This window comes from Strongylocentrotus purpuratus, unplaced genomic scaffold (genome assembly GCF_000002235.5).
Source record: "Strongylocentrotus purpuratus isolate Spur 01 unplaced genomic scaffold, Spur_5.0 spur5_scaffold_15, whole genome shotgun sequence".
NCBI classification, from domain to species: Eukaryota; Metazoa; Echinodermata; class Echinoidea; order Camarodonta; family Strongylocentrotidae; genus Strongylocentrotus; species Strongylocentrotus purpuratus.
The window spans coordinates 30977868-31003994 of NW_022145600.1; the positions used below are offsets into that span (position 1 = coordinate 30977868).

The 26127-nt window shown below is 35.7% G+C and overlaps 1 protein-coding gene across 4 annotated transcripts; it reads right to left on the minus strand.

The window, feature by feature from the left end:
• Nucleotides 1-819: 819 nt before the first annotated feature.
• LOC585279 (RING finger protein 44) lies at nucleotides 820-18531 on the minus strand. Of its 4 annotated transcripts, none has more exons than XM_011664097.2 (8): nucleotides 17489-18531; nucleotides 16109-16344; nucleotides 13248-13479; nucleotides 12222-12641; nucleotides 11587-11748; nucleotides 10804-10910; nucleotides 9694-9897; nucleotides 820-9081 (listed from the first exon to the last, which is right to left on the minus strand). In XM_011664097.2, exons 1-8 carry the CDS (start codon nucleotides 17519-17521, stop codon nucleotides 8919-8921), a joined length of 1557 nt encoding a protein of 518 aa, XP_011662399.1. In that variant the 5' UTR covers nucleotides 17522-18531; the 3' UTR covers nucleotides 820-8918. The 4 variants fall into 4 exon arrangements, with proteins under 4 accessions (XP_011662399.1, XP_011662400.1, XP_011662401.1 ...); XM_011664098.2 differs by having other exon boundaries at nucleotides 11587-11745; nucleotides 17489-18530; XM_011664099.2 differs by having other exon boundaries at nucleotides 11587-11745; nucleotides 13260-13479; nucleotides 17489-18523.
• Nucleotides 18532-26127: the final 7596 nt, after the last annotated feature.

A 26127-nucleotide genomic window follows, 5' to 3' on the forward strand; every position in this document is an offset into this window, starting at 1 on the left:
TAACCATCGTCATCGCCATGGTCACCTTCATCATCACCAACATCATTATCATCATCATCATAGGCCTACATTTTTGTTCCTCTATATTCTTATATACTAAAGTGAAAAGAGAAGGAAAAGAGATAGAGAAAGTTGGTGTATGAGTCTAACACCCGAAAAGAAAATTAGGAGAGGAGCTAGGTAAAGAGAGTGAGATGGATGGAAAAGAAGAAAATGTTGACTATGAGACAGAGTCCAGTAAAAAGAGAACTATCGTAATTATCATCATCACCTTCATCATCATCATCATCATAATTACCATCATCATCATCATCATCATCACCTACACCATTATCATCATTACCACCATCATTGTCATCTTCATAGGCCTTAATTATTGTTCCTTTTCATATATATTTTCTTATATATATTAAATAGTAAAAAGAAAGAAAAAAGTCTTACCGTGGAAAAAAAGAAGAGAAGGAGAGGAGCTACAAGGTCTAAAAAAAGAAAGATGTTGTATTGCCCTTTAGGTGCCAAAACATGGGTCCGTCGGTCAGAAATCTTTTTTTTTGTTTTGTTAACTCTCTCTTTGGGCTGATATTTTTCAATTTTGAATGCATTAATACATTTTTTCTTCTAAAAAAAGGTTTAAAAAAACTTGTTTAAAAAGCCGACCATTGATTAAAAAAATTGTGGGGTTGGTCGCAAAGGGCAAAACAACATCTTTTTTTTATAGACCTAATAGATAAAGAAAGTGAGACCATGGAAAAGAAGAAAATAATTAATTATCATGAAAACAAATAGTTCAATAATGAGACTAAGAACGACACAATCACATCCAATGCAGCTTTGGTGTATTGCCAAAATCCTACAATTTCCCATTATTAAACATATAGAAGCCAGTCAAATTTCACACAAAGAAGCCATGACTCAAGTACCTTTATCACATAATAAAACTCACTGAAACAATCAAAATAACCCAGTCATCACTATGACTATAAAAATAAAGGAAAAATAATCAAAATAGAAAAATCACTTCAAATACTGACAAATTTCATGCTTTTTTTTCTCATTTAAAACATGGTGAAAGAAAAAACCTGAAAACTATACTGACAAGTACACCTACCAGTGTGTGTGTTTAAGGACAATAAAATGCAACAATTCTCTTTATCACATACAAATCAATTGTAAATTAACCTCACACAAGGGCCTATATTTAATTGTTAACAATCTATTCTTAACATTCGTTGAGTGCTATCATTTTCAATGAGGAAACTTTTGATTCTTTCATACCTATTTGCAACAAGTGTATTCAATATAACAGATGGTGATACATATGAAAAATACATCACATCATACTACAGCTGTTGATGATGGCAGTACATCATTACATTTGAGCCTTTTAATAATAGATTCTCTACATAAATTGTATTGTTCTTGCCTATATACGATATCATATCAATGTATCATAATATGATTAAATGTAAAGGACCTGTTTCTGAGAGGATTTTTGACTGGGATGGCATATATTTTGAGGGAAAATTGTAAAATCTTTTCTAAAATAGAAAAATTACATCATTGTTTTGAGGTGGTAGAATGTTGTCATTGATAAGTACTCTGTTTGGAGCCAGAAGGTCTCTAACTCATATCTTTTAACATGGAGTTAAAGTCCTTCTGCCCCCAAACAGACAAAATGATAACAGCCAGGTTTATATTTGATTTTGATAATTATCTTCATACTTCGAATTTTTAATTTCATTTTAAATTCATTTGTGATTAGTAACAGTTGGAAATTCTGAATAATATGTTATACAGTGTGGGAAAAATTTATGTATTTTGGCTGCATAAGATACTAAATATTAAAATACTTGAATTAATTATTAATCACACAAATATATCTGATGGAACTCTAATGCTCTATATATTGGAATGAAAATAAGTTGGCATTCAATTGAAATTCAAATAATATATTCAATCTTAATTTGCAAATAAAGGCGCATAAATATATACCGAATTCCCAAATACCGCTAATGTTCGGAATTTACAGCAAAATTCAATTAGTCCTACTAGGAAAAATGTCAATATATATATTAATACTAGCAGCGCTGTAGCATTTGGATTATCAATATAACAACTAGTGAGCCAGGGTAAAAGTTAATCTACTATTAATGGCTCCAGCCGGTATACCAAAAAACTCAGGCACACACATGAAGATAAACAAAAGGTGAAAAAACAACCAGTTTTTCTCACAAGCTTGGAAGAGCAAATACGTAACAATATTAAGTACAGTACAATGGCAATGCGTATAATAATCAACAGCCAAATACAAACTCAAAGGAATTCACCTTCTCCTGTTATAAATCGTAAGGTGGAAATCAATAAAATAAGCCTAAAAAAATGACTATTTCAATACAATCAAATACGGTATAGAAACAAACATGAATGTTCATTTTCTGAGTTAGAAGGTGAACAAAAAAGAAAAAAAGACAATATTGGTATAATGATTTCAACATTGTCTGAGGCACATCTCTACTATAAGACTGAAAAGACATGTACCAGAAGTAATTGTTGTGATAAAAAAAGGCAAAATACATCCAAAACATCCAGAATATTCATTTCCAACAAGTGCCCTATCGAACCCAGCACTGATAATATGCATAAACACTTACATGGTAAAGAGAGAGAGAGAAAAATCAGCTATTGACTGCTGTGTAATACTTTTTGTCTATTCGTCATGCAATTCATAGAGTCAAACTTTGAAACTTTCCAACAAAATTTGGTCAGCATTCATACCAAATACTAGCACTAATCTTGAAAATCCACTCACATTCAAATATTACAAACATCTCACATCACAGTGTGGAGAATAATGTTAATAGATTCATAATTGCCTACAAAGGTTTCCAAAATTTGTACCAAATAACAGGATATTACATATGCGCAAAAATCCCCGCAAATTTACAAAAGCATTCTATATCACTATTCAAATTCAATATTTGAGTAATTCTGTATAATAAAAAAACAACCCAAAACAGGTAACAAACATTAAATACTCTTTTGATAACACCACTGTTAATACTAAATAGTAATTTCTTTGTATTTAACTCATAAGATCTGTTCCATTTGTTTTTTTAATTTACAGAAGGGTTTTCACCACAAGCTAATCTCAAATTTATAGGTGTATAACGTTGAAATAAAAGTGAAATATTCATGCCCCATTTAATACTCAGATAAAAACAATTCACAATGGTACAGTATGTTTGTACCAATTTACATTCCTTCAATTTTTACAATTCAATGTTTCTCAAACTTTATATATGCACACAGAAATAATGATTTGCATGTGACGACCCTATTCTCCAACGTTTCTAACAAATCCAGATGAAGAATATTCTCTACTCTACACAAGTTATATCCAGATATTCAAAGATACAAGAACCATCTTATTCTAGACATTCTAAATAGCATTTGCCTCTAATCAGTCATCAGAAGTATGTCTTCCCATCAACAAGATGAAACATCCCTTAATCTGGGTTACAAAACAGAGCTCTAATTGGATCTCAGAAAAATAATGTTTTCTATTTGTTTAATATGCCACAGTTAATGAAAGTTTAGATGTGTATGTTTAATAGCAGAGTTAAGACATACAAATGACCAATGCATTTTTCAACAGGATGAGAAAAAAAATGATGTCACTGGATTACAGCTTTTACGGTATGTAATAAGCAACAGCAGTTAGGGATATACTACAATAAAATAGTTGACAGCTATCCTTGTTTTTTCACTCATCCTTGTAAACAACACAACTTTTCCTTTTTTCAAACATGGATTACATCATTTAAGTTAAAAACAATGTGGTTCCTACAGTACTGAATCTTGGTTAATTCAATTACTTTTTCATCTGTGGCAAATTTGGTCCATGTTTTTCTTTTAGTAATATAATATATGCCAATTCTTTTCCCCCTATTGATTACTATACTCTATCATCAAGTGTTATAAGTTAAGAATAAATACTGATTTCATACAAGTAATTCAAAAAAAATCTTGATGAATGATAAAGTCAAAGTTATAATACATTTGATGTACTTTGTTTCGTTAGAAGTGATGGTTTTAATTGTTCTGTCATAGAAGCGCTACGAGGGACAATCACACACTCACATTAATGGACAAACGGATAAACAAACAAACAAACAAACAAGGCTGTGAAACAGAACAATCCTAATCAGTATCAATATCATCATCATCATCATCATTACTATTGTCGAGATTAAGGCTACACAATAGTTGCAAAGAGAAGCTGAAATGAGGTAGTTTGGTGACTGGTGACTATCACATCTAAGACAAAACACCAGCATAATAGTGTAGGCCCTATGAGAGCAGAAGACCAGCAAAGTCGTCACAATCTCTGCCTGAAGAGATTCTTTGTTTGGGTACATGTACCCTGAAGTCAAGTACCATCCAGTGACAATAATATTCTAATATGAGTTTTAAAAAAAAATGATTTGAAGGATGCATCTCTTTGTTCTCTTTTTGCAGCATAATTCCTTTTTAATGGAATTTTTAGATTTTTAGAATCTGTATGATAGAGCAACACCCTTGCTTTAATACTACACACGCATAAATTCTTTCAATATTCTTTCAATATTCTTCTGTAGTGCTACGGACAAATCATGATTTTGAACACTTTTGATCTAAGAATTTTACAAATGCAAGACATATCACAAAACTTCACAGCAAATCCAGACTTGTTTCTTCATCTAATGCTGTATGATTTCCCTGCAAAGCCGGGAAGTCTATTGAGGATACCAGAGAGGTTCTACAAATGCTAAGTGCAGAACATCATATAGGTAACTGTCATTTCAAATCCACACTTGAACGATTCAGAGGCACTAGACTTTGACAAGAAACAGACGAGGCATTAAACCCCTCCACTACTTCGTTCATTAACGATACCTGACAAAACTGGAAAATTCAAACGTATCCTAACAAAAAGTCATATATCACATGGTTCATGAGTAAAAACCTATCTTCTAATATGCGCCCATATATGCTCAAAATAGGAAAATGCTATCACAAAGAAAAGGAAATTTCCTACATCGAGTCTTACCGTAACACTTCCATGCTTCATACAACACAACTTGTTAAATTTTCACACAATGAGGAAATACATTCACTCCATGAACAAGGCATTGTCATTTGTTTTTTCTATCATTTTTTTTATTATTATTTTTTTTCAACCACAATGTTCCAGAGCACAAATCCAACTATCCAACTATCATTAACGATGTTTACTAAATACTCAATATGACATAATTCCACTGTAAAAAATTGAAGATGATATCAATAATGTATTTGTTTGTTAAAGAACACTGCAAAGTCATATGCTATCATTATTATTCAAGTGGTAAGACTCTCATATCCACCATACAGATAATGCAATTAAACAAATCCACAGCTAACGATAAATAGACCATTAGAAAAAAATTGTTTCATACATTTTTTTGTCTTTTGATATCTCATGATATATGATATACATGTATTCCTACGTCAGAGGTACAGTGATACAAAATACTGTGTATAAGTTCTTTTTACACTGAAAGCCGCAGCCATCAAAAAGCGAATAACTTGTTGGTGAGATTCTAATGAAAGCATGTATACACAACAAAGCCTGATATATAAAACCCAGAAATCTTTATATTCACGCCCAAATGAGTCTTACAGCTCATTCTAACTACTCTAGCACTAACTCTTAAAAAAGACTAGGCACTCTTGCTCTTCAGATAAGATTTATAAGAAAAAAAACACGAAAGGAAATACAAGTGACTCTGATTCGCGTGTAGGTACATTTTCAAAATTCTTAACCCATTTTTCTATCAAAATTGCATTCACATGCTAGATACTGATTAGAATAATATCAATCAATTGATGCGCGGGAAGCATAACATTTCACTAGTTTGGTAAGTTTTGCTTATCATACACCTCTAAAATCCACTTCATTGCTTGCTTTAAATCAGGAAACATTGCATCTACTTGAAAAGAGAGAATCATGCATGTTAATTTAATTGAAAAGGGGCATTTTTGAGGGGGATTGGAGGGGGGGGGGGGGGAATAGCATATTTCATGCATAACAAATTGCTTGCAGATGGAATACTTTAATTTCAATATTTTTACATGAAACAAAACGAAGGCTATTCAATATGCTGTGAGGTTGGGGAAGCATGTTAGAAGATGCATCACAATCCAGGAGAAATTTCTTGAATTCACAGAATTATTCCAAAATATGAATTAAAATATGAATCAAAATTTGAGAAAATAGCACAATTTTGTACAAAAATGCTATTTTGAGATCAAAAGGTTATAACAGTTTCTTTCAATAGTGTTGATAGCATTTTTTGGGAATTGTTGTTATGACAATATATGAATTGTTGGCAAAGTGGACTGGAGACAATATGAAATCATGAATCTTAAAATGATGTATTGTTCTCTTATGGCATTTGACCGTCTCCTTTATAACCTCATCTTAACCACTGAAAATCTAACACATATCCATCTCAATGTTTGCTTGAAATGACATCACCTTGACATGTATGGTAGTATAGGTCTTGCATGAAAATATAGAAGTCCATTCTAAGCACAGTTTCCCTTTTTCCTTTTTTGTTTTTCCTAAGAAAGCACCACATAGCAGAATACACTATTGCATATTGCCAACTAGTACAAGAGTTCATCGGTAATAATACTTCATAGTTTACAATCAACAATCAGGACTGGAAAAAACGTGTAAGAAAATAAACTTTCAAAACATGATAAAGAAAGGGAAATGGTTTTGTTGTTGTTTTTAGTAGAAGTATTAGTTGCAAAATGACAAAAGAAATACAAGGAACAAAACTAAAATCATTTCTCCAAAGAATAAATATTGCAAACTGGGTAAACACAGAAGTGGATAGAGCAAGCAGGTATAGTAATACAATATTGGCAACATGAAAACAAAAGACTGATGACACAACTTGACCTACTTATAAAAAAAAGGTATAAAAACAAGTCAAACGTGACGATTACACGAGATCTATGAAAGTGGAACGTGAATATAAAAAGTAAGTACACCATAGCAAATTGTCAGTGCCTACTTGCAATATAATATCAAGACACTCTAAGGAAACCTCACCAAAAAAAAAGGAAAGAGGAACGACTTTGGACGTAAGGAAAAGAAGGAAAAAATAAAAACCTATAAGGCACTGTTAATGATCGATAGAATGGAGGGAAATATAAAGAAGAAAAAAAAATCACTCATATCTATAAATGCACATATAAACAGTCGTTGCCATGGGAACTGTACTTTGCAGATCAGAAGGGGCAACACTACCGGGTAATCAAATTTAGCACTATCAAAAGAAAAGAAAAAAAAGTAATTGTGTTTATCCCTGAGCAAAAAACTGTTAGAGCAACATTGTTTGGGGAGTTGGAGCGATAAATCCTGAGCAAAATTGAATCAAATTGACAACATCCTGTGCCATTGGCCTATATATGACGGAGAGAGTATAGCCGGATCATGGAAGAATGAATAGCACGTCGGTTCATTGGGACGACAGTAGCTTCGGCAGCTAAGGAATTCAAGACCATATCTTGACAAATATCTTGCATATATGGAAGATTTTTGTCTTTTAAAATGTTTTCTGATCACATAATTGTAACAGTGAAAAGCACTGAACAGCGCATAATAATTCAAAATATTTCAGCACTACTTTCATCTGATCCATGTTCATTACGCATTTTAAGGAATTATAGGAATATCAGAAGTAATGTCATATAACGATTTATCAACGGCTTAAAGAAAGCTGGATTTAAAAAAAAATGAAATGGCAGCAGCAGTACATGGAAATATAACAAAATATCAACAAAAATCAACTAATAATAAATGAATACACCAGGATTAAGTAAATGCCACATGATTTGCAGATAAATAAAATAGGAAATATCTTCTAAAAAGCATACAAATAGCAAGGTTTCATTCATAAATCTTTGATGAAAGTATGGAAGTCATACTTTGATAGAATGTACAGAGAAGCTAAAATTCAATTTAAAACAAAAAAGCATGAGTATAGATTGCACGATTAATCTAATGAGAAAGTTACGAGAGAAAGAAAGAACCAAAATGCATGGACAAAAAGGGTACCTTCCATTAACACGGGTTAATGATAGCAAAAGTATGACATTTTGAGGAAAAAAAATTATTGCATTTTTCAAAATAAAGCCACACCTCATGAAGGATTGAAGCCGTACTGAATTAGAGACTGGTCACGAACAAAAAGTTTTGACGAGACCATAGTGCTGTTTGAAAATATCATGCTATATTTCATCCAAAACACTAGCTAGGAGGACTAGGTTTATTGCTACGCTTGAGTTGCTTGTGAGTCCCACGGAACATGCTCTTGCCCTACAATGATTGTTAAATATAAATTTGAGAGTACTAGCATGATATAGAACAGAGTGAAGGTAGCTGGCTCTAAACACAAGGTTACATATTCTCTGAGGTACATGTACAACTGACTGCAAGCAGGATTACTTGGTTAGTTTTTTTTTCTTCTTTCAAACAACAAATCTAATTCTCTGCATAAAGAGTGCATATTCAACCGTGTACATAACAAACAAAAATAATTCTAATCTCAAAAAGCAAGAAAAAAAGAATTAGTAAATATCCCTGAAATATATAGAAATAAACAAGACTTTGATCTTTTAGTGACTCCTCTCAATGATGCCTGCAGGAAGCCTCAAAGACCACATCTTTGACAGGCTGATCTGACGACAAGCGTTTGTCTCCCTCCTCCTTGGCTGATTGTAAGGGAAGCTGATGATTGGTCGATGACACATCACATGACGGGTCACCTGATGATCTTGCAGTCACTGTCTATTGGTGCGCTTTGAATGCTTGGCACGATACTCTAACTTGATTGGCTGTTGATCTCCGAGGCATCAGCACGACAGATCGGGCAGGTCCTGTTGCTCTTGAGCCACTTATCGACGCAGCGGGCGTGGAACTCATGACTGCACGGCAGAACACGTAGGGTCTGTCTGGTCTCAAAATCACTCATGCATACCACACAGCTGCAAGAAAGAAAATTTGAAAATGGATTATTTTTCTATCTATCAATTAGGGGTAAATACTGAGTTTGTTGATCATAATTAGCCAAAACAAAAAAGGTTAAATGAATCAAACGTTGACTTTCACTGGCTATATAGTAGACAAACTTTGCCATCAGAATAGATTTAATTGACTTTAACACTAAAAAAAAGCATATTGGGGGCTATTTTTGGTTTGTTTGGGTCACAATATTTGTACAAGAGAATGACTGTGCAGTGTGCTCTATATGAAAATAATGACACATGGGACAAAATCTAAATGATCATAATCCAGCATTTCCAATTTGATCATTTGCATAGATTGAATTGTTCAATATGATTGTAGGAGGCTCAAAGGGCACAATTGTTAGTGACAAAATATTCTACACGAGCTGAGAGCAATTTAGCAATAGAAAGCTCCAAATGAGAAAAGATTAAAACCAAATGAAAAGTGCCTCTTGTAAAATCACACTTTTTAATGGTGTATCTCCTTCAGAATTCTACCTTTATTGCCAATTCAAAAAATGTAATCAATTTACATGTACTTTAAAAAAATCCTGTTTTGAAATGGTTCACAAAACAGGCAACAAATCTCACCATGTTTGGTCATTAATGGTACGAGGTGTCTCTGGATTGTAGCGGTACGAAGGTAGCTGATCGATGTTAGCCTTGCTCAATCCCCTGGGCTTGGCCTCCCCGAGTCTCTCGGCTAGGTTCAGCAGGGCCTCGTAGTTCTCTACCTCGGCGTCATCCGCTTCCAGCTCCACGGGGAAACCCTGAGTCACTTGGGGACTGGGTAATCTGAAGAGATATCAAGGTCAAACATAGGATGCTGGTCAATAAGGTCCGATTACGATTCAATTACAGGATGATAAAGTGACATGTTGATATCAAAATTACTATATTTATACAACAAAATACAAATAATTCTATTTTGAACATGGGCATTAGATGAATAATATTGGCTGGTCAATAAGGTGCAATTACAATCCAATTACAGGATGATCAAATGACATGTTGATATCAAAATCACTATATTTGAACTTGAAATCCATTTATGCAACAAAATACAAATAATTCTATTTTGAACATGGGCTTTAGATGAATAATATTGGCTGGCTTTTGCAGAGGATACATACATTGCCCAAATATAATCATATTGCCCTCATCGCAAATGAGGGTGATATGATTATATACTGGAAAATCATTGATACCACTTGAAAATTGAGCAAGTCCATAATCACAGTACCGTATTCATGGACGGCTACTTTATACTTCAAAGCAGCTGTTTATATTCTCTTTTCTGTAATTTTAAAATTTCGCTTATTACTATTTATCTTATTTTGGTTAATTTTTGTCTCATTATTTTACTATTACCGGTAATACTGAAGATGACTCAGTAGCCAAAATCCTTTAATATCTATAATCATACCAACAAAAAAAATGAATAGTTGTTACCATTAAAATTTTTGGTTAAAACAAAAATGTACATGAAATCATTCCTTTGGATTTACATCTTATAATAATAATGATAATACATCACATTTGTAAAGCCTCTACTTTCTTTCTAGTCGCAGTATATATTATTACCCCGGTCATTTAGGATTCAGGTTTACCCACACACAATGTATGCACATTCTCCACTCCTTGGGGAGCATTCCTGCTTTTGATTACTGTATTACATGTAGTTATTCGAAATCAACTTACAGATATCTGAAGAGAAGAGGTTGGAGGGCTGCAGGTGGGGGTCTGAGTGGGCGTGGCAACGGTCTCCGTTGGTGACGTCCCATACTGTTGAATCTTGGGTAAGTAAACTGTAACCAATAATCAAGATGATATGAAAAGAAAGTTAATAACAGCTGTTTCACATCATATACAAATTGCAAATAGTGACAAAACTACTATGTTACTTTTATAATGATTGACATCAGATATTGGCAGATAGTGTCGCCGATGGAAATTTGGTAGCATAATACAAGGATAAAGCATTAAACGTTTTCAGAAGCTAGGTATTTATTTCAATGTTTGTGTTGATAAATAACATCTCACATGAATAAATCTCCAATTAAGAGTTCAGAGCTGATTTTAACCATGAAAACATGTCAAGGATAAAGGTTTCTCTGAATTGCCACAGAGGGAGCCCTAACCTCCACTTTACCACAAGCCCTTTTGCAGGTGAGTGAATCACTGGGTTGTTTATGACAAACATCTTTTCTGATACTGACTAAAATCCTACAACTGTCACTTTGTTTGGAGTATATTTCATATACAAATTGTATGTGTTACAAAAGTTGACTATAGCAGGCAATATTTGTGCAACTAGTTGACCAAAGGGGGTAAAAGGTTAAAGTACAAGTCCACTCAAAAAATAATTTTCTTTCAATAGAAGCAGAAAAAACAAACTTTTTTGATTGGTTTGTCTGATTGAAAGTAAGTTATTTTTGGAGTGGACTTGTCCTTTAATGGTTTTGAAGGGCTTACGATACTGACCAGTTGGTGGACATCTGCGGAGGTTCTCAGGTAGGGGTCAGGGATGATGTGGAGGGAATTTGAGGTGAAGGGAGGATTATGATGCGTAGATGAAGGCACATGGAATGCTGCTGGACTCTCATTCATCAGGTGATCCACTTCACCGGTACGCTGGTGGTGCTGCTGTCATGGAAACAATCACAACATTGCATTAGATTCTTACATTCTTTGATTAAAGAGTGGGCAAGTCAAGGGTATTTTGTCCCACACACATTTTGATATATCTTGTGATCGTATTGAAACAAATATGTTATCTATGTTCATTATTCTATGACACTTGTTATTAAAGTATAGGGCACAAGACGGCCTTGAAACTTGCACTTTCTTAAGTATGCAATCTTAAGATAAGCATGTAGTCTTTGAAGACTTAAACTTTGCTCTTAGGACAATTACCCCTAGGATTTCTACCTTTCTAGTATAATTGCCCCTCTATGGCAGCTGCTAAACAGACAACTATGCCTTATTTACCAAGCAGATGAAGATAAGTGTCTCTTACCAGAGCTATTAATTACAATGATTAGCACCTTCCTATGGGGTAATTATCGAAGAGGAGCATTGTCACGTACTGATTTGATCTAGATATGTTTTGAACTTACCTGATGATGTGGTGCTGAGGGAATGTACTGCACCTGTGCCGTGGGCATGTGATGATGATGGTGGTGATGGTGTGCAGCAGGGTGCTGTTGCGCCGCCGCTGCTACTTGGAGGTGCCCTAGAAGTGCCTCCTGTTGCTGTTGCAGGAGGCTGGTCTGGGTCCCCTGCGAGACCGGCATATGGTGACCGTGGCAGGTGGGTATGTGGATCCCACATACCGGCAGGTGGCCCACGTTACACATGGGGATGTGGGAGGGTAACGTCTGATGGTGGGGCGGTACTCCACCGGCGAAGAGGGGTGATGGGTAGTGGATTGACTGGGTGGTGCAGGTTGGCATGGTGGTATGGCCGGTGCAGACAGGCACCGCAAAGGTTGGGACTGACATTGGAATGGAAAGGGGTACGCTGCTTGGTACTGACACCTGGTAGAGAAAAGAAGCATACAAAATATCATCATTACTTCCTTTATGTAAATTCTTTTTTTTTTTTTATACAATATATCTCCCACTAATTCAGGAACACATCTCATCAGAATTTTGTGCATATTTATTTATCTATATCATGTACTGTCAACTAAGAATGTTGCAAAACAAAGAAATCATACAAGAGCCCTACAAGAATTTGAATTCCCTTCTTTCAAATAGTATCTTGCAGAGTGATGTCAACTTTTAATAAACACAATATTATTCCTCTACTATAACTTAGTCATGGTATTACATATATGTATCAACCTCTAGATTGGAGGGCAATTATCACATCATCAGCTAGATGACTTGATCCAAACTTGTAGAGAAAATATAGAGCAACCTTCAGGCTTATGTTCTTTATATTTTACTGGTTTCTTAAAACTTTCAGCAGAAATACAGCAAGTGAAGCAAAGCATAGCAAAGCAAAAATAATAGTTGAGAAGGAAAATTCTGGGGAATTTTATTTATCAAAAGAGGGGGGGGGGGGACCTTTACCTTTAACTATTTGTATTTTTACTGTAACATGTGATTATACTCGCTAAATAGTAAGTTGTGTCTTACATTATTCCATACCTCATTACTGAGATCAATGATGAGCTGAGGTTGGAAGGGAACCCCTTGATGATGGGCTTGATGGTTACCATGAGGTAAAACACCAGGATGTTGAGGAGGGTTGGGAGGATGAAAGGCCCGTTGGTCGGCAGGGTTCATCACACCGATCGACGTAGGCTGGTTCCGGCTCCTCAGTAACCGCTCCCTCTGACGTTGGCTCTGCCTTCTCATCGTAGGTGGACTACAAGATGGAAGATGAAATAACAAGGGAGAATGAGAGAGGATGCATCGGAAGTGTTAATGGAGAAATATCAATACATCTGGTTTCATGATCACTCATGCTCTTGAATAGGTAACCATTTTTGGTACTGGTAATACTCACACATGTAAGTCTGAATTCTAAGCCCACTAATAACAGTTTTAATATATTTGTACGCCTTTAGTGATTTTCATGAATTATGTATACCGGTATCCATTTTTGAGGACATTTTCTTTATTTTTAAAGTTTTATTTGATTCGATTTTTTTCTGGCTGTGTACATAAAGTATACAAGGATCCGCACTAACTATTTTGGAAGGGGGTAAGGATTGAATTTTTTACAGTCTGTATGTACCAGCCCTATGTAAAAGCTTGAAATTTGTTGGGGGTCCAGACTTATATTTTGGGCGCCCATGGGTCCTGGGCGCCTGATAGTGTCGAGCCTTGCAGTATATACTGTCAATAAAGAATTTATAACCCGCTGAAACAATGACTTGTTTACTAGTATTTGTCAGTGATATAGTGCTGAGACTGCAAAGTGATTTCCTACACAAAGTTTGGACTGATTTTACAATATTCCAAATATGATCACCCTGGAAATTCAAATTTTTTTTTTTTAAATTGGTCAATTTGAGTTTAAAATTACAGAAAATTGCAGGAATTTGATAGAATTGTTCCATCCACTACAAAAAAAACCTACCATGTACCTAACACAGAATGCATAATATTTTTGTTATTATAATTTCTATCTTGTCACAAGACTGGCCTTTAAAATAGCATGCTACAATTCCCATTATCTCAGTCAATATCTGAGCAACCCATTCTGTTTTGATGGATACAAAGATTGACAGCGCTTTGCCATGAGAATGAATTGAAACAACCTTCACGGTTTAATGATTAAAACATACAAGTAATTAAGTCAGTCAAATCTCAACTATTCAACAAATGTTTACACCGGTTCTGACTAATTTTCATTTTCAGCCTTTTGAATTTACAGAGTGGAAAAAAAATTGGTTGACACATCAATAAAATACACTTTCTTAACCAAAGGTGAAGCATAAAACAATCCAAAATAACTGCAAAATGAGTAAATTGGGATTTTAAACAAAAAAGCCTAATAAATGCCCTTGAAAAGAATATTATACAGAGCTTCCACAAAAAAGGTAAAAAGTAAATTGGTCAATATTTTGTTCAACAAAATTCAATAGACACAACATCATATTCCTGTCTGAAAATATATCTCAAAATAAATCTCAAAATAACTTGAAATTTGTTTCTTAGATGAGAAAGAGGGCTACTTCTTTTTGAAAAATGAGCACATGATGCTGAAAAGCACTTGCATGATCACAAAGAAACTGAATATAAAAACTCTTCTAGTTGATGTACCAGGCTCAAAAATTAGGTTATGGTGATTTTACCCAGACAGTCCCCTGTAGGCTTTATATCATCTCTCATACAAGGCACACACAATCTACATATCATGGAAATAATGAAGTCGTATATACGACATGCAAGGCAAAGTAAATGGAATCCTATGGGTTTTTTTGTCAGGAATTTTCATGAGGAAGGTGAGGACCGTGAGGTTCTATTTTATTTGATCTTCGGTATTCATCCAGCAAAATCTAGGTAAAATTGAATATAATTTAAGAAAAACTAGCTCACCAATCATCATTCTACCCATAATAATGCTTATTTATAGTAATGTAAACAGTTTTATCAGACATGTCTACAACAATGCTGAAAAAACTTTCTCTGAGATAAATGATTCCTTACATTCTTTTGTTTATTTTTCTGATACCTTGATTGTAATCCTGCTGCATGGTATTCCAAAAACTCATTCATTTTGTTCAACATTTGTCTGCATTGACAAGCACAAGCACATACTGCATTGTAAAAAAAAAAAAAAAAAAAAAATTAAAAATGATTGTATGGCTTCAACCTAATTTTGTAAGCAGCTTTCCAGGGAACTCTTGTTCAAGCTTCTTGACTGCAGCTGTTGAAATGTTAGTTATCGCTAACATAAATTAAATCAACCTAATGATGATGATTTTGGTATCATTGAAATAAGATTTTTACAAAACTGTTCCCAATTTTCCATCCACATTCTATTTATCTTTCAAAATCTCCCCTTGTTTATTACATTTTGGGGATTTATTTCATTTTATTTGTTTGTTTCCTTTCCCCTTCTCTTTACATTTCTCTAATTCTATGAAATGCATATATTTCTATTATTCTATTGTTATTTGGAACTTCCCTTCAACATCATCTTTCTTTTATATTACATTATTATTATAATTTTTTTCTTTCTTTTTAAAAATAATTTTTTGTTTCCTTATTCCTCTTCTTCGCATTTTTCTGATTCTATGAAATGTGCACATTTCTATCATTGTGTACGTTCCTTTTTCTGTGGCTTTTTGGAACATAAATCAATTGAAACTGAAAAGTTATTTTATATTACATTATTATTAAAAAAAAAAAAGAAGAATTTTTTGTTTCCTCATTCCTCTTCTTCACATTTCTCTGATTCTATGAAATGTACACATTTCTATCATTGTGTCTGTTATTTTGTCTGTGGCTTTGTGGAACATAAATCAACTGAAAGAGATCCTTACCTAATCCTGCCAGCTTGTCTCTGCGCGGCTGGGTTGTTGCACCAATCGAGGGGTCCTGCGGTACCTATGGTGTGGTTGGTAGGGGGCGATCGATGCGCCCCTGCCCCAGTGAAGGGGTGGTGCGGGTGGTGATAGCTGGTGGTGCCTGATAGCCAGGGCCGGGCCAGGGGAGGACTGGGCGACGTCTCTACCAAGCCTTGGGACATCCTTCTTCGCTTTCGACTAGGACTCTCACTCTGTAACAGATAAAGAAGAGGATTGCAAGAGGTAAATTAAATGCTACATACGTCTAATTAGCTTCATTAAAATTTGGACATTGCATATTATTTATTCTTAAATCTTAAATCCTACAAATGCACATATGGTGAAAAGATTATACTCCTTCCATAAAAGACATTTTCAAATGACAACTTTGAAAATAATTTATTAATGAGAAATGACTTATCATAGAAACAAATATGTGATACAAAATTAAGTACTTTGATCGGGTAAAACATGATTCATGTCTGTTTCATTGTTATCTCTAGAGATATCAGTGTTTTGAAGTGTTCAATACTGTTTTGGCTTTCAAGAACTAAAGAACCATATACCCAGTATCATTAACAAATAAAACAAAACATTGGTAAGTAACTGGATATCAGTTGGCATGGATCCATGATCTTGATCATCAAGAAACAAAGAAACAGAGTTCTTGTAATAAAACCAATGTGTAAAATAACTAGAATACAACAATAAAGGAAAAAAGATTTCTACACATAGATTCCAGAGAAATGATCATTACGATCTTGACCACAATGGTCTGAATTCTGAAAACAATACCTCAAAAAAAGAGCACAGCATGGAATATTATCTGTGGCTAATTTTCTTGAAAAGATCATATTATGTTCAGCTCGACTATAGAGAAAAAGATAATTCTATAAGGATCATCGTAGACTATATAAATATGTGATAAAGTACACAATATCAGCTTCTTTAATCTATTAACAGAAAGGCACTGATAATAAAACAGATTCTTGTAGCCAGGCAGTAGTCCAGTCATAGCACATTGTAAAACGGAAGTACAGTGTGAGTAATAATTACATAATAGATATTGCACCAAGACAGTCATCAACATCTTCTCAGTCTCATCTTCTACTGCAAGATGTGGTCAATTAATTGATAAATACGACAGACAAGATGCCAAAATTAAAAATTCTAGTAAATATTTTCAGTACTTTTTCATATTTTCAATCACAACTATGTTTTTTCTATGTACTGTTGCAAATAGTTTGTACTGGAAACATATTAATAACAACGTTATTAATTTAATATCCAATACAAACATATATATTGCGTGTTTTCATTAGTTTAGGTTTGTTTAGTTGCTGTATATCCACCAACCTTTTCTCTTTTGCGATCACTAAGACAGCCCATGGATGATATCCTCAAACTTAAAGACACATATGTCTTTTTAGCTTCACTGAAAATAATATTGCTTCTCTACCAAATGTGTTAACTCATTGATCCTGCTGTAAAGCTCTCCTGACTTTGATCAATTTTGACTTTATTTCTTTAATGTTAGTTGTTTTCAATTCCCTGTAGAGTAGAGTAGAGTTTACCTCTGTAGTTTGTTTATAAATGCGGATATGAAACTCTGTTGGCCTGTTCTCTCCTCTGGCTTATTCCCAAAATGAAACTCCGCTCTAATCCGCTGCTAACATTCAAATAGGATGATCCTCTCACAACGCTTTAACTATATGGGAATTAATTCACGTCATAAAGACAATCATTTGTGAGTGAATGTAAAGTTAGAAATGTAAATATCCACTGAAAACTTCTTCCTGCACTGTAAAAGGAAAGCCAACAGCATACGCAGTCACTCTACACTACAGTCCAAACTGCGATCCAAATTTATAGGCAGTGGCTAACAACGCAACCAACGTAGCTAGCTAGCTGTAGAGTATATATCCACATATCCAGTACACACAGAGCATCTGTATAGAGTCGCACAGTGAGTCCTTTCACACAGAGAAGCAAACGCTACGTGCTTTACTGAAGAGAGCATAAACCTTACTGATTGCCGTGCGCTCACTTGTATGTATGCATGCATCGAGCCAAGCCAAGCCAACTCAACTCAAGTCACCCCCTAATGAATGCCCGCGCCTGCGTGGCGGGCCTGCCAGCATAGCTTGCCTGATAGAGTATAAGGCCCAACAACACTGTTTGCAGTGAAAGAGGATTTAGTTTATCTCAGGGCTGAATCAGCGTGGGGCATTGACCCATGTTTGTCATGGTATTAGTGTGTAGTGAGAGAAAGAGAAAGAGAGAGAGAGAGCCAATGGAGGGAGGAGGAGGCACCCAGCATAGCTTCGGTGAGCCTTTGCAAACGCAGGCTGATAGACAATGGCTAAAGCTATGGAAAGGGTCACTCGCTCAATAAATGCGTGGGTGGAAAATGGCCAATTCGGCGTTGGGTAGTGGGCTATGGAGCGGGAATGAATGGACCTTGTATATGATGTGATGATGCTGGTAGTGGTGGTGGTGTGGGTGGATGTGAGTGTAGTGACTGGATGCATTCTTGGAAAACGGTTAAACTCATGATTCAATGTTAACTCTTCTGAGAATAGGGGAAGGACGACTCATGGAACAAGGGATTCTCATTTTCTTTGAATTTGATAATCAAGGAACCTCGACATCAAGTTGGAATTCAGTACAGAAAATGTATGCAGGACAATTCTTGATGGTGATTCAATTTGAGATGTTTGCCCATTTCCACAACAAAAAAATCATGAAATAACATCAATATAAGAGTTACCTACTATGACCTCTTAATTTCATGAATAATATATTGATAGATAGAACATACAGGCCATACATAATTATAAGGTTTTCTTCTTCTGTCTTTTTTCAATCAATAGAGTTTTTTAAAAACCCAACTCCATTTACCTATCAATCGAAAGATAGTTATGTCACTTTAATGATTTCAGTTGCCCATTTTCATTTTCCCTTTCCCTCAACTTTAAATTACATACTTTGTTGCTTCAATTCAAATAGCGACTTCTGTCCCGTTTGAATAACAATTTTCTATTTTCAAATTATCTATCTCTCCCCGAGAACCAATTCACCGCCATACCCATGGGTAGTTAGTTACATTCTTCAAGAGCATCTATTGATCAGTTCCTCCCTGTCTAATACCTATAGATTGATCCCCGATCTATGTACCCTCATCTTTAGCCCCAACCATGTCCCTCTATCCAGCCTTCCAACCAAATCCCTCTATTCACCGCACAGCCCGACCATTCATCCTGAAATGAGGCTAAAACCACAGTGGACCTCTTCTATGGAAGGCTCTGTGTGCCAAGTCACCTTTGTATTAGGCTTAGGCCAAGCACTGAATAGGCCGGACTAACAAGCCGGTGCCCCCTCTTTAGTTGCTCCTCTTTTATGATCACCCAGAATCTTTCTCGACTGAGCAGTGGCTTTTCTTTTCTAAAGTTGGCATTTATCTAGGAGGTATTGAAGGTGGGGAGAAAGGTTCCTCTTTTATGATCACCCAGAATCTTTCTCGACTGAGCAGTGGCTTTTCTTTCTTTCCAAAGTTGGCATTTATCTGGGAGGTATTTGAGGTTGGCGAGAAAGATTCTTGGCTCCCCGTCGCATATTTTATGTGACAGTATGAATGCATAGAAACAAGAATGTATGAAGAAGAAGAACTGGCCAAGAAGAGGCATGACTGTGTTTTCCAACATGTTCATTTCCTGACCCTTTTTTTAAATTTCTTGTTCGGAATGGAAAGTAGAGCATTTTCTCAAGCCTCATAGAGGCATTCACTATATTACTATCTGCTCTAATATACTCCCATTTAGGAAGAAAAAAAAAGAAAAAAGTAAAGAACCAAGATGTGATTAGTTTGAATATGATTTCATGAGCATTGCCATGAAAGTGTGTAGTTTTTGTTGAGTTTATCCACAGTAAATTGTGGTTAATCCTTTGCTGATTATTGTGATTTCATATTTACTTGCTTCCAAGCAATGTTTGATCTTGAAAAACAATATGTCTAATTTTCATGCATATCTTTTAACAACAATTAGTTACTTTGTTCAAAATAAAACCTAAACATTAACACGGAAGAAAACATATAATCCATTCCAGACAATATGCAAGTAAAGGTATAAATCTTAACTGTAATTTTATTGAAATCCTTCCTCCTTTATTCTGATATTGATATACATACAAGCAAAACTAATCTCCTCTTCAAATTCACATGCAAGTACTAATGCACCAGTCAACCGGAGTCTTGAACCTACCCCCCTCAAGGATCGTCAAGCATTCGACGTCAACTCGACGTCGAATCTTGGGGTCGCCAAAATCTGAGCGTGGTGAATCTTTGACGTATTTTTGTTTGGCCGTAGTGAATCTTTACCTTATTATTTGTAGGAGAAGGTGAATCTTTGCCTCATTTTTTACCGAATGTTGTGAATCTTGAACGAATATTTTTCACATACAAGTGAACGAGCGTCGAGTGAAAAAATTATCGTGTGTGAACGAGCGTCGAATGTCTTTGACTAGCTCCAGGGGAAATGAGGGTTCAAGATTTAAATAAACTGTGACGTGGAGCTAGCTACGTTCGAGTTCGGATTTCGCGCTAAATCCGGTGTCCACGAATATTAAAACCCGAAAATATATACCTTCTAAACCTTCTGAATTTGGAGTCAGCAGGGCGGTATTCCGCATGTCGCTAACTTGTATGGCAGATTTTGTGATGCCATACAAGTTAGCGACATGCGGAATACCGCCCTGCTGATGAGTACCAAAAGTGTACCCCGATAAAGTTTTTAATTATTGAAGAGTTTCTAATATGTCTACACTCAACGAAGACTGCTTTGTCAACTGATCACATTTTGGGTAAATCATAATATATCCCGGCTATGCAGACGTGGGGGAAATTTGTTTACAGCTGCTGTCACGTTTTGTTTACTTGTATAGCCTGCGCCAACGAAAAAAATACACGATGGCAACGGGGCGATTCGCCTCCTAAACCTCTGAAATCGCCACAGTAAATATCAAGACGAGGGCGAACAAAATTGATATATAATGAAAAATCGCCCCCGCCATAAATTGATATTCCCTGGGAACTAATAAATCAATTTATTGATATGTCTGACTGAACTCTCCGTTCCAACTACCAACTCCAAAACTAGAAATTTCCATCAACATTTTAAAAGTTTTGTGATTGCAGCGGATCGGCGGTCGTACCTACTGCTGTAGCTAGATCGGTATATCCGCCTAGCCTAAGCACGCGGCCAGGCCCGCGCCCCCGATGTAAAATACGGAGTACAGATTCACAATACACAGAAACTAGCTACTCCAGTGCAGCGCGAGCCCGCACGCTCCTCACTATGAACATGATGGACAATTAAAGCGGACAAAATATACAGTTCCTCAGGTAGACAAAGGAACATCCCTTCACTGCTATTATGTAAAAATGTGTGGAACAGGTGTCACATGCATATTCACCTGTTCTACACATTTTTACATAATAGCAGTGAAGGGATGTTCCTTTGTCTACCTGAGGAACTGTATATTTTGTCCGCTTTCTTTGTCTGCCATGTTCATAGTGCCTAGAGTATGAAGCAAATAAGTATTTGCGAGTGACGAGTGCTGAACTGCTAGCGACCAAATTGGTTCGTAATATGTTTATTTAGTTTTTTTTCCGACCCGAATTTTTATCATGGACAGTGCAATCCCATTAAAAATAATGTTATTCCGTCTTAAATTGTGTTATTTATAACTTAAAACCATTAAATGCGAGTATATTTTTACCGTTGTCCCACATACCGATATATTTGTTGTAACGAAACGTGCAAAATCAATGCCAGATTTTTTCCTGTAAAATCGGTATAAAGCTAATTTCGTAGACAGAAATTGAATTTTGTTATAAAAACCCCGTAAATAAATATATAAATGATGTCCCTATACCTCAGCATTTTTCTTACAACTGTTTAATTAAATTATATTATTTATATACTAGGCCCATTGTCATTGATGCCTGCGCCGCGCCTGAGTGATGGCATCAATTTCAGTCTACGAAATGAAACTAGCTTTGGCTTGGCCTTTTATAGATTAGAATTAGAGTGTATACGGGAACAAAAATACGACTATGATTTTGCATGTTTCTTTATAACAATGATCGTTATGTGGGACAACAGTAAAAATATTCATTTATTGGTTAAGTTATAGAGTCTAGATCTAAATAACACAATTTTAAACGGAGTTACATTTTTTTTTTAATGGGATCGCATTGTCCATGATAACAATTCAAATTCGGGACAGAAAAAAAAGACAAAATGACACAATATTACCTACCAATTTGGTTGCTAGTACTAGTAGCATGACGGCTAAGGAAAAACACAACTTATTGTTACAGCTTAAAATGAATTAGCCCCCACTTTTCTTAAAGTAGCCCCCATAAAAAAAAAAAATCCTAGCCTAGCTGCGTGTCAGTGACAACATTTTCTTATATAAAAACAAGCAGTTGAACAAAACACTCCTTTTGACAAGTTTTAGCCACATGTAAATGTAAATCATTAAGCCACACGTTTAACACAAAGTGAATAAATCATGGATACGGAGATCCAAAAATAATAATTATTGGCGAGACATCGTAGCCGAAGCGGAGACCCGAAAAAAATAATTAGTGGCGAAATTGTACCTTTTTTTAAATTCTAGCTACCATTTTCAGAAAACAGATTGTTTCCACAAGTACTCATGATCAATTTTATGTTTCCTTTACTTAATCACTCTATCTACCATAGATAGCGGTGCTGGTGAAAGGCCGGTGAATCTTGACCTAATAAAAATTAAGCAGGTGAAGACGTGTGGTGAATCTGCACCTAATATTTTTAGCGGCGAGGTGAATCTGCACCCTATTTTTCTTGGAGATGGGTGAATCTGCACCTTATAAATAATTTGGAATAGTGAATCTTGACCTTATCTGTTACGAAGCAAGGTGAATGAGAGGTGAATCTTTGTGTCGGACGTTCAAGACCAAAAGTGAATAAGAGTGAAGTCTTGAGGGGGGTAGGTTCAAGACTCTAGTTGACCGGTGCATAAGTAGAAGAAGGGGGAGGGGGATATAGACAATGCAAGTGTTAAGTAGCCATGGCAACAATATTTTTTTCCCTTCTTATTTCATTTTTCCTATGAGGGGTTTTGTTGTATATTCCCAAGCGGTAGAGAGGGTTACGGGTGCTGGTGCTTTGGAGTCCCCTGGCGGTTTCACATCTAAGTGAGCCCACCAGTGGTCCAAGAAAGGGCCAAGTTTCACACATGTGCAGGCGTATCAAGTCCCGTCATTCAGCCGAGATAACTAGTCTTCATTTGCAAACAACGTTTCACTTCTACATCGAGAAGTAGAGCTACCCATTTATAGAAGTGCGTTTCTAGAAGATATCTGGTGTTGATTCACAAAGAGTTTCATTTCTATTGTTCCTACAAATAAAATGATGTTGATCCACAAAGAGTTTCTTTTCTACCGAGAAAGATTCTTAAATTTCTACATTTTGAGGCAACAAATATTTTTAAAATAAGGAAAATGTAAAGGCCTAATAGGCTCTCACATGTAAGTCTTGACACAACCTACTGTATATTTGCCTGTTATAAAGGGCCACAACAGTGTTGTTTCATATCCTTTCTTCTCCAAACACCCATAGCTTAGAAAAGACAGCATAAACAAGTACCTGCCAAGCAAATATAGGTATCAATATTTTTCAAATATCACATGACCGTGATGAAATGTCTCATCTATGATACACATATATTTGGCAGTTGTTGAGAGCCAGAAGGGTGTTAACTTTGTGCTCAAAAATAGGAGTTAAAAACCTACTAAAACAGACAATATGTTCTTTTTTATATTTTCAAAGTGTTAAAAGGTGTACGAACAAAGATACAGTTGACATAAATGCATTAGCCATGAAAAAAATGCAATTAAAATTGGAGAATCAACTCTCTAGAATGTCTTGCACATATCTACAACACTCCATGGAATGAAAGGATTTGGGCACTGGCCAAGGTGAGGGAGGCAGAGGCGTTGCCAACTTGGGAGTGAGTTAAAAAAAAAAAAAAAGAGGGAGAACATGGTTGCAAATTTTCAAATAACGCTGCTTTTAATAATAAAAAAGGGCAATATCTCTTTTCCCTGCTGCAAAAGAAAAACACCCCCTGAAACGCAGCGAGATTAAGGGGCTGAATGATCAGACTATGATCGGCTTGGGTGAGGGAGGGTTCATTTCAGCGCTTGACTCACGCTTGGTCAGTTCCTGGTAGCACTACTAGACCTGCACAGATGTGTGCATCCACCAGCAGAACAAAGAACCACTCCGTTCGTTCGGGGAGTGACATCGACAAGGAACAGAGAGGTATGACTGAGCTAGAGAGGGGGCTAACTGACCATGCTGATCAATAAAGTCTCAAGAAAAGAAGGCACCCGCTTCCCTCATTAACTTGCAATTTAATGATAACAGGGCTGCAATTTGAGCCTGGCTGTAATGTGCAAGCTGTTCAAAAAAACGAAAAACCTTTGTCTGAATCTTACCAGGAAGTATACCTATTCCTAACGACGACGACAACTACTACTGCTACTTTTACTGCTAGTACTACTACTTCTACTTCTACTACTACTACTACTACTACTACTACTACTACTACTACTATTACTACTTCTACTAATACTACTACTATTATTAAAACAACTGCAACTACACTTATACATGTAGTATACTAGTGCTGCTAATCCTATGCAATAATAATAATAACAATGTTATTATTATTGTTATTGAGTAGGTTTGTACATAACAATATTCTTTGGTTCTGACTCACCCACGATATTACAGTCACCGTTTAATACCAGAAAGCATACAACTTCATGAATATCTGCTAATGACATACAAACATTCAAACCCTACAACCCTAATGCCCCCTGCTGCTCTCCTCATGACTCAAGGATCATGAAACCTTACAATATTCATAGGATAGAAATTAAAAATAGAGCAATTTGAGTTGAGTCTGGATTAAAAAGACTATTCCTTCTCTGAAACGAATAGCTACAACAGGGTTACGATGTCAAGCTGCTGGAGTAAAGAGAATAATACCTTCTCTCCATGCAGCATGGAACAAAAGCCCCGTTACACAAAAGCTTGTGACGTCACTTCCATGCCCTTCATACTGCTTCACAAACACAAACAGTAGTGATCGGTGGTGGTAGCGGAACTCCAGTGAGCAGGCGGAAACAGAGGGCATGGATTTGAAGTGAAACAAAGTGCGCTTCCGGGAAGGCATTCCACTGCACTGAGTAAGGGGGGCATGATGTATTTGTGATGTGCACTGATGGAACTGATAACATGACTGGTTTCATCATTCATATGTGCCATAGAATGTAACAAAAGAAAAGAAAAATCATGCAAACAAACACCTTGGAACTAAAAGTTTTACAATACTGTTTACTTATTTTTATCAGGGGTGGGGGGGGGGGGGTGGGGTAAGGCTTTAGCAAAACTATATTTTCAAAAATGAAGAAAAATAATGCCCTCGCTACATAAAAACCTTCAGACAGATACATTTTTAATTCTTGTTTCAATCAAATCTGTTCAAAGAAAAAAAAACAGTAGGTCTCATATGAAACGTACTATTAGGCTTATAAATCAGAATATATCATATGCCACTGCAAAATAGAGTAAGAAACGGGCATCCTTGAATAAAAGCAGAGCAATTATTGACTAGTTTAAAGTCTTGCCAAAGTCATACACTTTGGACTGATATAAACATAAAATGATACAGAGCACCATGACAGCAGCCATAGAAATGTTTATATTTCAGGCTCCATTCTTTCAAATGGTTGCCAAGAACTCACTCTTCTTTAACACCCCCACACAAATATTATTTGCCAATGAGAAACAAAAATGGTTTGGGCTTTGTTGTTCACAAGAGCGTGTTTTACAGACATACAGCATTCAGAAAGAGCAGAGAAGTGGATGGGTTTTTTT